The sequence below is a fragment of the Erigeron canadensis genome, chromosome 7, assembly GCF_010389155.1.
Source record: "Erigeron canadensis isolate Cc75 chromosome 7, C_canadensis_v1, whole genome shotgun sequence".
Classification (NCBI taxonomy): domain Eukaryota; kingdom Viridiplantae; phylum Streptophyta; class Magnoliopsida; order Asterales; family Asteraceae; genus Erigeron; species Erigeron canadensis.
Window position 1 is genome coordinate 27,988,109 of NC_057767.1, and position 13,895 is coordinate 28,002,003.

Sequence of the window (13,895 nt, forward strand, 5' to 3'; positions counted from 1 at the left end):
AGCAAATCAGGGCCCATTATTGTTTCAAGCCCATGACAAGAAAACAAGCCCAAGTTAGCTAGGGTTTTATACTTCATTGTATAAATATACATAGTAGTAGATACACATATGAAGCAACAAGTTGTTGTTGTTGCTAGTCTAGGTACGTATCAATATCCTTACAAACTTGTTTTTTTATTTGCAAGTTACATTTTAAAGACTTATTCTTTTAGCTTCAAGTTACATATTAATAAAATATTTAATTATTGCATTTGTAGTCATATTTTTTTTCTTTAATCTCCATTTGACCTACTCCATCCCAGCCTCCTTTGTGATTGCATTGATTTTGTTAGACTTGATCTACCCATCAAGTTATCGACCACGATGTCTTTTTTTTTTTAATTGAAATAACTTTCTTTTTTAATCCTTTAATTTAATTTTTTTATTTAATTTTTTGAATATGAAGTTTTTTGTTTATGTATTTTTCATTTAGGTCATATCACTACAACAAATTTGTTGTTTGTATGCACTTTTTCTACGCACTCCTTAAAAATGCATAAAATTTTGTTAAATTGTTCGCATATATAAATGTATACCAATAGTGTACAATAAAAAGTATGAAAAAGCTACAAGTTTCACAATTAAAAGTGTGAAGAAAAATGTTTACACACTAATAAGTGTGTACAATATTATATTTGTACGCGCTTTAAAATGTATAAATCATTTTCTTCGTGGGTGATTTCTATGCACTGAAAAATCATTTCTTCACGGGTTATCTCTATGCAAGTGCGTAGAAATCACTCGCGAAGAAATGATCTCCACACTTATGTGTAAAGTATAAAATTTGTACACACTTATTAGTGTGAACATTTTACTTCACACTTTTAAGTGTGAAGTTTATAGCTTTTTTCGCACTTTTTGATGTAGACTATTTTGTTCACATTTTTAAGTGCGAAGTATTTAACAAAATTTTACACACTTTTCAAAAGTGTATAGAATAAAGTGTGTAGAAATGATTAATTTGTTGTAGTGTATGAAGTTTTAGGCATTCTTACTCTTATATTTACTTCCATTCTATCATTTTTTATAAATTTATAGGGATAAGTATTTGTGAATATAACTAAGTAAGTATTTGTAAGATTTTGATTCGTTGGATATATACAACGCACAAGATTTATAAGTTCATTAAATACAATAAATACAACTTTAGTTTTTCATACTATAAACATATATTCATCCATAATTAGGTAAATCCACATATACTTATCTCAAATTTATATGATTACTATCCGGTAACTTTGTGCTGTTGTATTTCAATAATAATATAATAGGCAATTAAATCTTATATGTAATAATTGCTTTGAAATCTAATACCTAGATTTAGATGAAATTATTCAATTTGTATTTGATGTCTTGCATTTATATATTGTAACATTTAGGTAAAAATATGATAAGTCCAGTGAAAGAAATTCTAGTTCATATTATATATATTTTTCAAGATTGGTTTGTTACATATCTAATTACACTCAATGTTTAAGATTATATATTCCATGTAATTTCTTTCTTTCAAATCTGTAATGAAATTGCTTTTAATCAAAATTACCCAGTTTCACTAATATAGTTTATTTATAGGGTCTCCTAAGTCCTAACCCTTGACATCCGGAATTTTATGCGCTTCATGCTTTCAATAGGAATTTTAGTTATAAAAAAACAAACAAACAAGAACCCGTGACTCATGAGCAACACAAACTGCTCCAAAAGCATTAAATCAAGAATCTTAGATCGTCCATAAAGCACGACATAACCTACAAAAAATGAAATTCATAACAGGTGTAAATCTAATCGTGATATAATAGTGGATGAGTAACTAGTTTCTATTAAAGAGACCATTCTGTATAAGGATTATGAAGAGGGATGATGATCCTATAAAGTTGAAAAAACTTTACTAGTAAAGTTGAGTGGATTATGATCTTTGGATTAAAATCAAAGATCAAGATTTAAAATTTTTAAATCTTGATCTTTGATTTTAATCTAATGCTTAAGATTTTTAATTTTACTAGTAAAGTTGCTTTCAACTTTAAAGGATCTCAATCCTATAAAAGACCTCTGGTGACAATAACCATAAGAAGAATAGTGGGTGAGTTGCAATAGTTTGCAACAAAGGTAATGCCAAACACAGAAGACATATGTGCTATCCTAAGTGGTTCTAGTTAAGCAACGGAAAAGTAGATATCATGTAAGTAGATCATATTGAATTCTGAGTTACAATGACGATATTTGTGCAAAAGCCGCATTGCATACAAACGATCATTCTTATTCTTATGATTATCGTGTTGATCTACAAACACCTGAACGTGAAACAGATATTTTAGCCGAACAACATTTCATCTAGCCTCTACTACTAAGAGAATAAAAATACACCTAGAGGATACCTTGATATTTTTTCACCAAGGTGTCATGTAGGGGTATTTTTTCTCTCCTAGTATAGGCGGAAGGAAAAGTTGTTCAGCAAAACTACACACTTCATGTTGAGGTGTTTTTGATCAACCAAAAAATCGTAAAGATGATTGTTTGAATTAATGCAATGAGGCTTATGCGCCACTGTTTTTATTTTAATTTGAAATTTAATATGATCCACTTGTATGATGTCCATCTCCGATTGCTTAACTAGAACCACTTAGAACATCACGTATGTCATTTGTGTTTGACATAGCCTTTGTTGCAAACTCTTGCGACTCACCCACTATTCTTTTATGGTTAAAACAAATGGAGGTCTCTTCATTACCCTTATATGGAATGGTCTCCCAAATAGAAACTTGTCACTCATCCACTCTTGTATCACGGTTAGAATTACCACCAGTGTTTTGAATTTCAGTGCTTGTAGGAAACATCAAAGTTGATGGACGGTCCGAGTTTCTTGTTTTAATGCTTTTGCAGTGGTTTCTTTTGCCATAAACCGTAGGGTCTTTGTTTTCTTATAACTAAAAATTTCTATTGGAAGCATGAACCACATAAGATTTTGGATGTGAGGGTTGGTGGGATACCCTATAAATGAAAGGGAACAGATGTTCTATAGTACTGTTTAGCCACCTCTGCTTGTTTGTAAAAATACCAATATTTGAATTCTTTGTAAAATCTGTAGTTGTAGAGAACAGATGAAGAATGGACAGAACATGGAAATGGTTAGGAAAGTAATCAAAACTTCACATGTTAGTCATAAAAAGTTGAAGAAATATATATGTAACCTTGGAGGCGCAAATTTAGTGACAAAAAAACAAGATGACAAAAGGAATAGCTAAACAAATGAAGCCAATGTGTAAGCATGGTGCAACATTAGAGACGGGTGACCCTTTTTACTTAGAGATAATGGCATACGAATGTAACCACCTATGACAAAATGGTTATGTAATGTAGTGATCTACTCGGGTGGCTATGTAATGTATGCACCTATGTTTTTTTTGCTATACTATGTTAAATATGTACGGACCTTACATACTATAGCAAAAAAAAAAAGTACATATCCTTACATTATTTGACCCATGTAAAAAGGTTCTTACACAGTATAGCCAAAAAAACATAGGTGCATACATTACATAACTACCTGAGTAGGTTACTACATTACATAACCATTTTGTTATAGGTGGTTATATTCATATGCCATTATCCCTTTTACTTATACAGATGCTGCACAATCAGAAGCACAGTAACTCCGTCAAACGGGGTTAAAGAACAATATATATCCGGGAATAACAGGTCAAGCGGCATGGGGGACAAGAGTCATTACCGAACACGTAAAACTATTCACAACGTATTATTATCATTACCATATCCTCCCCACGGGACTAAAATCTAGTAAATAATTATATGTGGAAATAAAATCTCAACACGAACTAAAGTATTCAAAACCTCTTATTTCATAAACCAAAATAAAGCAATTTAAATAACAGATACAATACGCATTCGAGACTCTCACTTTAGGACCAAATCAATGCCAATCAGTTTCTCATCAACGAGCTTGTTCATCTTTTTTTCCATCTCATCAGTGAAGTAGTTCTTCCAATCACCATCCTTGCCCTTCCTGAAAAGGTGCCGGTTTGCTACAGCACCAATTTTTTCAGGACGATAATTTCCATTTTTATTCACCTCTAGGTTGCTCAGATTGTCAAAGCTACATAACTTTATAATACTTTCAACCATACCAGTTTTCTCTTCTTCTATCGAAAAGGGATACCCAATGAACTCCGCAAGTCTTTTCACATTGCTTGTAGTGTCCATTTTCATATCTTCATATTTCAAGAAAAGAATTCTTCCAGGCCTTTCTTGGCTCGCTTTCCAGTATCCCAAAATATGATCCCAATATGGCCCATACCATGAGATGCCTTGACAAAACTCGTCAAACACCACTTCAAATGGCACATCTTCAACTTGTAACTTTGCTACTTCTATCATGTAACAGTAGTGAGAAACCAGGACATCTTTTATGTTTCTGTATATATAAACAATCTTGCAATCTGAATCCACGACTGATTTCGGCAAGGAAGCATAAGGAAGGTGTGTAGCCACAAGTGGGAAGTCTGAATTCTTGTGGTTTTCATTGATCTGTTCAAGGCCTGACTCGAGGTAGTGAACACAATCATGAGGGAATGTGGTAAGCAACGGGCTGGACGCTGCATCAAACTGTTTTCGGGTTACAATGGCAAAAGCCAAGGCCTTTAGCCAAGTTGTGCCAGCTTTTGGACTGCTGCACAAGAATACGTCACTTGGTTGAGCCTTGAAGGTTCGTTGAGCCAAAATAGCTCCTTCAAGTAATATGCGGAAGTTCCAAAAGCCTTCATACTTGTAGTAAGCACCTTTTCCTTTTGTTGGAATACTTAGAGCTTTTATCCAGCTACAAGTGTGTCGTGGGAGTGTTTCGAAGAGATCATCCATGACATAAACAAAACAGTTGGTTAGGATGTTTTCTGAGTTATAATGTGGATTAGTGAATTTGCTAACCCTCGTGTTTTATAGATGAGTTCACAGTTCAGATACATTTAACTGTAAATCAATATGTAACCTTCAGGACCCGCAATTGTCCATGAATAGTTTGAAGGGCATTTTAAAATATTTTTTACACTACCAACCCAATCTAATAAAGATTACACAATCTGCTATCTAAAACAATGTTTTGGAATTCCTTAATAATTTATTAAAGACAATTAAAAAAACATGGATTACTGTTAATAGTCCACTAATTATGTATTTGATTATTTTTGTTCAATAATGTAATCATTCAGATTTACAAAGTTCTTTACTTTCGGCGTGGCTGCTGTATTGGGTGAGGATCTATTTGGTTTTCTTTGGGATTATGCTTAGGAACTTTTCATCATAAGAAAACATCCTATGATTTCGGTTGGATATATGATAAATAAATAAAAAAGATATAATAACGAACAAATGATTGTCATTGGCCAGAAAAACATTTTTGTTTAAGATTCAAAAGCGACCTAGTTGGGCAAACATAATTCATTGGCTTGAAAGGAAATAAATAGAAAAGTACATGTTATTTTAGATAATAAATAAACGCTATAGAATTTGACAAGTTTGGAAAGAAAAGAAGTGATCCTGGTCAACCCATCATTGCCCGGTTTGCCAGTATCACGAATTGACCCATTATCCAATTTGCCACCTCTAGTACAGATCAGAAATCTTAAAGGAATGCTGCCACAAATTATACCTCTCGGATTCTGGTGGCCACACTGTCCTCACGATATCGGCAATCCTAGAATAGTTTAGAGTGAGTTAACTTGAATGCTACTTACACTCCTAATAGATTAGTAGTAAGGTGCCAATTTATAAAATTCTGTAAAGTTTACACGAAACATGTGGAAACTCAATTCAGTGTGTTGCTACATAGGCAATTGAGAAACTAAGCACTTCAAAATAGATGACTATTCTTCAAAACAGTATCCTAATCTTGGTCCATGGTACTAAGAAATTCAGCAGCAAATTGTAATACAGCTTTTCTCCTGGTTCATCAAGTCATGAATCTGCTTCTGAGCCTTTGCTTATAGAATGCTTAGCTTCTGCAGTAGGTAGGTAGGTAGTATAATATTTATGCACTTCATAATCAAACAAGATGATATTGTTTTAATATTCAAGCGAGTAAAGGTTGAAAATTGCCGGCAGACAGATCGGCTAACGGGTCAAAACATTATTGGGTCAAAAGAATAAGTTTGGTGCTGTGAAAACGGGTAAGGTTGACCCAAAACTACAAAAAACCTGAATTGGCTCATTCGAGTTTGGAATTGATTGCGAAAGGTTCATAACCAAACTGAACGAAGAAATAACTTCTCAAACTAAAAATTGAGTACACAATCATCAATCATGTATTTAGCCTCATGTTCAAGATGCCAATATTGATCTTTCAACTTGATGGTCCATTCCCTTCATCATCTTCGTTTTAGCTTTTCTTCATCTATTGGTTACACAATAAGCATTGATCATAATATAAGAAGAAAATGGGGAGACGCATAGGTTCTGAAAGCCTTTGCCATATCTATGAGGGTAATTGTCCCTTTTACTCTAAAAAAAAGCCTTCTCGATGTCATGGTGATAGAAGGAACTCCTCAACAACATTCAACAGTAGATTTTAGTGCCTGGTGTTACATGTCACAATGTCAAAACACATCTGCATGTAGCATATATCATTTTCAAACACTTCGATGGACAAAAAAGGTGAAGATGAAGTAAAATTTGAAAATCCAATGCTCTTAAGTTATTACCAGCAAGAAAGAACCAGGTCAAGAAAAAATCATAGTACCCTTATATAAAGATTAAAGCAGCAACAAGCAGTTCATACATGTTTCTAGTGATTGCCAGTTAAAAAGGACAAAAACAAACCATTGCATTATGTCATAATATCCAAAATTTAATCAGGGGTCGAAAATCCAGTATGGCACAAAATGGTTGATAGTGCCAAAGTTCCAATATTTCATGTCCCTAATTATAATCTAGCAACCAATCATATTTTAAGATCTCTGTTACTATAAGCTTCTACTGAAAAGGAACTTGGAAGCCATGCAATCCTCATAAAAAACATCCAAAAAGAACCATAGAAACCAGATGCTGCAACCACCCAGCTAACGAAATCTGGTCTTCCCACGGGATTCTCAATGATGGACTTGCAAAGATGACACCTTTTACCCATATCAAAATTTTCCATTTTTGAAGCAATATAACCATGCCTTCTACCTCATGCTTAGGAAACTGAAGTAATAGTTCCTGCTGAGAGCAGATGAATGGACAAAACATACAAATGGTCACGTAAGTAATAAAAACTTCAAATGTTTGTTATGTGACAATAGAATAGCTATTTATGTAACCTTAAAGACAACTTCAGTAACAAAAAGTGATAGCTGGACTAATGAAGCCGATGTGAAAGCATGGTGAATAATCAGAGGTATCAATTGTGATGACTTTTACTTATAAGCATGGTACAATATTAGCATTGTTTATTAAGGTTATGTTTAACAGTATAACAGGCGAGAAATTTTTTAAAAATAGATGAGTCAAATGGATCAAATGGGTCGAGACTTGAGGGTCGGCCAAAATTGGTTTTAATTGCACAAAAATCTATTAAATCATTTCTTTTATAAACTATAGATTCTTATTAACATAATATGAAGTTTTTCTTAGCATGTATGCCACACAAGTTTGATAAGTAAAAGAAGTGTTCTGACTTCCGAGTCAACCTGACACTGCATGTTTTGATACTGAGCTAAAACTTACCCGTTTTGACCCATGACCCAATCCATTTGCAGCCTCTAGAACAGAGCAACATGTTTGATGGAATTCCACAACGAAAAATATGTATGGGATATTACTCTAACACAGCATTTAATAAAAAAAAGATATACCTTCCGCTGGAATCTCGAATTATCGTTGCAGGGTCGATCACCTCATGAGCCAATAGCATTCTGAAGAATAAGAAAAAAGGAATAACATAAACATCAAAAGAAACAATTTAGTAACATAGATAGCGAATACAATTGAAATTATAGTTCAGACAAATTATACATCTGAATTTCAAAAGCCACTGTGTGTTCCCCATTCTAAACATTCTACAATAGTTAGATTACTTCAACTTGAATGCTAACTTCAGTACTTCACCATCAGAACTAGGCTGCCAATTTATAAAATTCAGAAAAGTCTAGCCGAAACACAAGGAATTTCATGTCAGTGTGTTGCTGCATAGGCAATCGACAAATGAAGCCCTTTAAAATAGATGAGTATTCCTTGGAAACCGCATCCAAATCTTGTCCCATATTACTAAAGAGTTCACCAGCACGTTGTGTTACAGCTTTTCTTCCTTCAGTAAGCCATGAATCTGCTTCTGAGCCTTTGCTCTTAGACTTATTAACTGCTTTAGTCTGATTTTTAGTATTCCTGCACATTATAAACAATAATTATTAAAAAATGATGATATATAATGATCAAGTATGGGCCAAGCAGATTGGGTTGTAGCTCATAGCAGGATTGGTTTTAAAAAAGAGTAATTTTGGTAATGGTCAAAACAGGTCTTGACCCGAAACCTTTGTTATCTGAAAACTTAAACTTCTTATGATAATGATGTGTCATAATGACGACACTTTTATGCATTAAAATACACATTTAGTATTCCACCCATTTGACACTCTTCTTTCTAATCCATTCATATGTAAGTGGGTAGCAATTAGAACAATCTTTAACGCCACTCTTAGGACAATACAAAAAATATGAATACCTTTTTTCAAACTCAGAAATGCCTTCATAAAGTCGATCAGTAACACTGCAAAACCGCAATATGACATCAAACAACATCAAAAGAGTCCTGTAAAGAACTTCAGATCTTTCTCCAAGTAGCGATTTCTCAACAATTGTAGCAAGGTATCTATCATGAGCAGCAATTAGATCATCGAGATCTTTAGCTGCTTCCATCTCATTACAAAATTTATCCCAAGTAACCTCCAAAACTTCAAGCATTATATATGACTGCAGATTTGAAAGAAAATGGTTCATTTCAGCCCATAGAACTTGCCAATTTTTCAATGTCGAAGTTATCTGAGACCTCACAGCCTTTGGCAACTTATTTATAAAATCACAAGTAGTCGAATTCGGCTTCATGGCCTTCCAAGCACCGCGAACCGCATGTTCTACCCTTTTAATCTTCCACAAAAAATTAAAGATTCTCAAGTAATCACTCATCACGGATTCTGTAAATGCAGTGTTTAGAGGAACTCTCACATCATAATACAAAGAAAACACATCCCACCCCCTGTCTCCAGCCTTATGTGGCATTAGCTTAACCGTCAATCTATCTAAATTGTCATGATCATGGTATTGTGCACTCGATGACTGAATGGCCTTCTCCAATAACCCCTTATAATGAATTAAGCTGATAGTTTCAGCAGGCTCAGAAAGCTCTGGCTCGATAATATCCATTAAGTATTGAACAAAATCGCCTTGCCCTAACAGTATATAGCGTTTAATAGCTAAACAGTGCTCTTTAAACTTATATTGATTAAAAATAACATGCAACAAATGTTTATCTATTCTCTTAGCTGCTTCAGCTACTAAAGACTCGAGTTCATTAGTCTCACCATATCCAAGGCCCCCTCTTCTCGGAGTAACTCCAACCAAGGCAGCGGCTTCCGTTGCTAAATCAGCCCAACTACGATCCTCACAACAAACTCTGAGAAAATTAATGGACTTCCCAGTTCTTAGTATACGATTAGCAAGAGACTTAGATATAAAAGACGGAAGCATAAGCTCGTTAATTCGATAACCCTCCCTCCATAAACTCTCAACTTTAACCGACTCTTCTGAAACAAAAAACTCTGAATACAAATCTTGTAACTCCCCTTCCAAAACCCAACTCCTAACCATTTCAAAAAGAGGCGATGACACTTTTTGAAGTAACCGTTTCATAAACTCATGAAGCAACGGGTCACCATGTTGAGCATGCAAATGAATCTCACCAGCCATCGCTCCACCTTTAAGATCCTCACAACTGTCCACAAGAACCGCCATTCTCCTCATCCTAACCGTCGGTTCAACAAACCACATCACCAATCTCCTCAAACTAAGACACCCCTTCGGATTCATTGCTTCCAACTTAAGCACACTCATCAACTTCCGATACTCAACAATCTCGTCTTCCAACGCACCACAAAACGCTTTCCTAACCGTCCCAACCTTATCATCACCAATATACCCATTCACCTTTCTAAACAACCACCCTAACTCACACAACTTCCGAACCATAATCCTAGTACTTTTACCAACCTTAAAACAATCTAGTACAACAAACCCATCAACATTTTCATCAAACTTCACATACTTCCCCTCAACCCCTCGACAAACATCCAAAACGTCGTTAACTAAACCCTCTTCTAAAACTGAACCCTCTTCCTTCCTTAACCTCTCAAACTCTCTCACCGCAATTTCACTCGCATTATCGCCCCACCCTCTCGATATACCCAAAACCCCACCATTCCTAAACTTACTACCAATTAGCCCGTTTCCAACTAGCCCGTTATCCGAACTACTTAAAGTATGATTATTAACCAATGTAGCTACATTTGGGTTACTATTTTTATCTTCTGAGATAGTTTTAAGCAAATAAAGTAAAGATTTTTTGTGGGTAACACTACCTGGGCCCGTTTTCGACACGAATTTCGAATAAAGATCAATAAAAGTTAAAGCATCAGAGAGTTTACCTTGTTTAGCCAACTGGGTTTTGATGGAATTTGATAATGTGGCTTCGTTGGGTAGGATTGGTGGGTTCATTTTGCTTGATAGGATTCGAAGAGCGTATTTGACATCTTTTGGGTCAGGGTTTGGGTCAGGGTCAGGATTTGGGTTGGTTTGAAGATGGTGGACTAGTTGGTTGATTAGATCTTTGATTTGGGTGGTGGTGTTTTCCATTTGATGAAGAAATGGTGAAGGAAATGAGTAAAGTGCGATGAGAATTGGAGGGGTTTTTTTTTAATCAAAGATGATGATGGTAAATAAATACTCTATCGTCTAAAAAAATTTAAAATTGTGATGAAACCAATAGTATTGTTTCCTCTTGGAAAATCATCCTAATAAAAAACAATCAATTTAAAATTCGATTTTTTAATTGTATGATAATCATGTCAAATTGAAATATGAGATTTGTCGGAAGAGTTAGTAATTTCCATGATCAAATCATTATTGGAAGATCATTGTATTAAAAAACTATGATACGAAGATAATTAAAAGGATTTTACAAAGTGAAAATATCATTTCTTTATTTGAAATGAATATTGTTTGTAAAAAAATAATATTATATCGATCTACTAGTAACTTTTTACTCAACTTAAAAACATGATTTTTGACTCGTTATTTGAATTATAAGAGTCAATAAATATTAAATCCCTTTTCCTGATAAAACAGGATCCCAAAAAAAGTCCGCTTCAACAACTGCCACGTGGCAGCGGGCCCGTATGTTTCAAAAAACCCCACATAAACTGAGTTTTATTTACCTTTCATAAATTTCTTTTCTTTTCAATTTTAATTTTTTTCTTATTTCTTATCACCGGCTTCTTCTTTCCTATTATTTTCTTTTAGATCCAGATTTTGAATCTCTATAAACATGACAATAAACAAACTTTTTAATGAATTATCTAATATTAAATTCGGATCATTCAGTGAAAACATCGATTCGGATGTCGATCAGTGACGAACGGAATTAAAGTTGCATGTTTTATGCGATTAGGTATGTCAATCTATCTGTATCTATCTATATTATGGATGAAATAGGTTTATGTTAATGATTTGATTCGGATGGTAAAAAAAAACCCTTAATTTTGGGATGATATAAATTTGGGATTCAAAAAAACTGTTATATTAAGGTGCGATGATATAAATTTAGTTGATTTTTCAATGTTGTTGATTTATAAATTTAGGAGTTTTATAAAACATGGATTCATAACAATGATATCACGCAAGGTTCAGATATTCAAGATTTAAATTTTTTTATAAGATAATTAGTTACAGATTTGAAAATATTCAAGATTTATATTTATATTGAGATTTATACTATTATCATTATCTGTACTTTAAAAAAATCTATATTATCTGTATTTAAAACAAAAAATCTGTCATATATCTGTTTTTTGAGTTAAATTCATTGTAACTAACTTTTTGATAAGTTTGGGTTAAACTCCTATATATACTGAGATTTTTGCAAATCATCCTCATTACGACTTCTATATTTCTTTTTGATAAGCAATAACTCTTATGGCCGCTGAAAACATGTCACTCGTCAGTGAAATCAATGGTGAAGACCAACCATGGAAATTGAAAGTGAAGATCATAAGGCTGTGGAAACAAACTTTCAGCAATAATCCTCAGGTGGTCTCAAGTATTGACATGGTGTTGATTGACGAGCAGGTAATATTAATATCAAAAATAAAAAAATTGTTTTTATAAATTTTTTGTTGTTTCAATTATTATATGAAAATTGTTTTTATTAACAATGCAGGGATCAAGGATCCAGGCTACGGTCAAACATAAGCTGATTCCAAAGTTTGCTTCCTTACTAGAGGATGGAGGGATACGTGTTATCTCAAACTTTGGGGTAGGGGAGAATAAGGGGAGGTTTTTACTCACAAGGCATTCGTGCAAGATCAATTTCTACCCTAACACCAGTGTTAGATTGTCTATCCGGATCAGTCAATTCATCTGTTATCTTTTGATGATATTCTGACGAAGAACTTTGAATCTGTGTATTCATTTGGTACGTACAAACAAATCTCTCATCTTATGCTATTTTTATTGATAATACGCTGATGTTAGTAAACTATTTCAGATGTCATTGGCGAGGTTGTTCATTGCGATGATACCAAGGTTCTGACCACGAAAGGCAAGGAAAGGCGTGTCAAAAATCTCCAGTTACAAAATGAGGGGTACGTGTGGTGTTTATTATATGTGTATTTGTTTTTTTGAAAACTGGATGCAATTATGTATCATATATAAGAACACAAATTAGGAGTTTATATGTTTCTTTTTTTCTATCAGTGGAATGAGGTTGAACTGTGCTCTGTGGGATGAGCATTCCACAACTTTGGACAACTTTTTGGCAGATCCAAATAGGGATGATGGCCGTATCTTCATGCTCCTGCAGTTTGCTAAGATCGGTGAATGGGAAAGTAAGTGACTGACTGATCACCCCACTCTGTTCAAACCTGTCTTTTTTGTACTTAATTATTCTTTCCCTTGACAGACGAGACACAAATATCAAATTCCATGTTTGGCTGCAAAGTGTGGATTAATGCTGATTTACCTGCCTTTACAGAGTTTAAGGAAAGGTATAAAATATTTTACCGACAATTAATGTTGTGGTTTTAATAATTTATATGACCGGTTGAAATACATGTATAAATTGCACTATAGTTTTAAGATTACATCATACATGTATAATATTCATTGTTCATCTTATATATGTATGCGTACTCATGACATTTGTATATTCTTAGGTCGCTCATTGTCAATGCTGAACCAGCAGAACATAGGATATTGTTTGCAACCACTGTTTACTCCAATCCAGGAGACTACTGGCAACGTTTTGAGGTGAAGAGCATTGATGAGCTTGATGACATCAAAGAGGTACTAAGATGCTTTCTGTTGTGTCAAGAGCCTTGAGCGGATGCACATTATTATATATGTCTACTTTAGTGTCTTCAAATGATCCATTAGATTCCAGGTCTAACAGTTTGCATAGTAAAAATTAGGGATCGGTTTTATTTGGGAGTCTCTTAGTTTTTTAAGAAAATTATGACCTTGAGAGTTCTGAAGTTCATTCTTGTATACATCGGGCAGGCTACTGGTTGTATTGTGGTGGCTACCGTTATCAGGATTCAGGCAGAAAA

At 34.0% G+C, this 13,895-nt stretch overlaps 2 protein-coding genes across 3 annotated transcripts; both read right to left on the reverse strand.

The window, feature by feature from the left end:
* Window positions 1-3,948: 3,948 nt before the first annotated feature.
* On the reverse strand, window positions 3,949-4,908 carry LOC122607584 (flavonol sulfotransferase-like). The gene has a single exon (XM_043780592.1). It carries the CDS (start codon window positions 4,906-4,908, stop codon window positions 3,949-3,951), a length of 960 nt encoding a protein of 319 aa, XP_043636527.1.
* Window positions 4,909-6,764: 1,856 nt separating this feature from the next.
* On the reverse strand, window positions 6,765-10,990 carry LOC122607583 (gamma-tubulin complex component 3-like). Of its 2 annotated transcripts, none has more exons than XM_043780591.1 (4): window positions 8,744-10,990; window positions 8,038-8,406; window positions 7,878-7,937; window positions 6,765-7,242 (listed from the first exon to the last, which is right to left on the reverse strand). In XM_043780591.1, exons 1-2 carry the CDS (start codon window positions 10,924-10,926, stop codon window positions 8,139-8,141), a joined length of 2,451 nt encoding a protein of 816 aa, XP_043636526.1. In that variant the 5' UTR covers window positions 10,927-10,990; the 3' UTR covers window positions 6,765-7,242; window positions 7,878-7,937; window positions 8,038-8,138. The 2 variants fall into 2 exon arrangements, with proteins under 2 accessions (XP_043636526.1, XP_043636525.1); XM_043780590.1 differs by having other exon boundaries at window positions 6,765-7,245.
* Window positions 10,991-13,895: the final 2,905 nt, after the last annotated feature.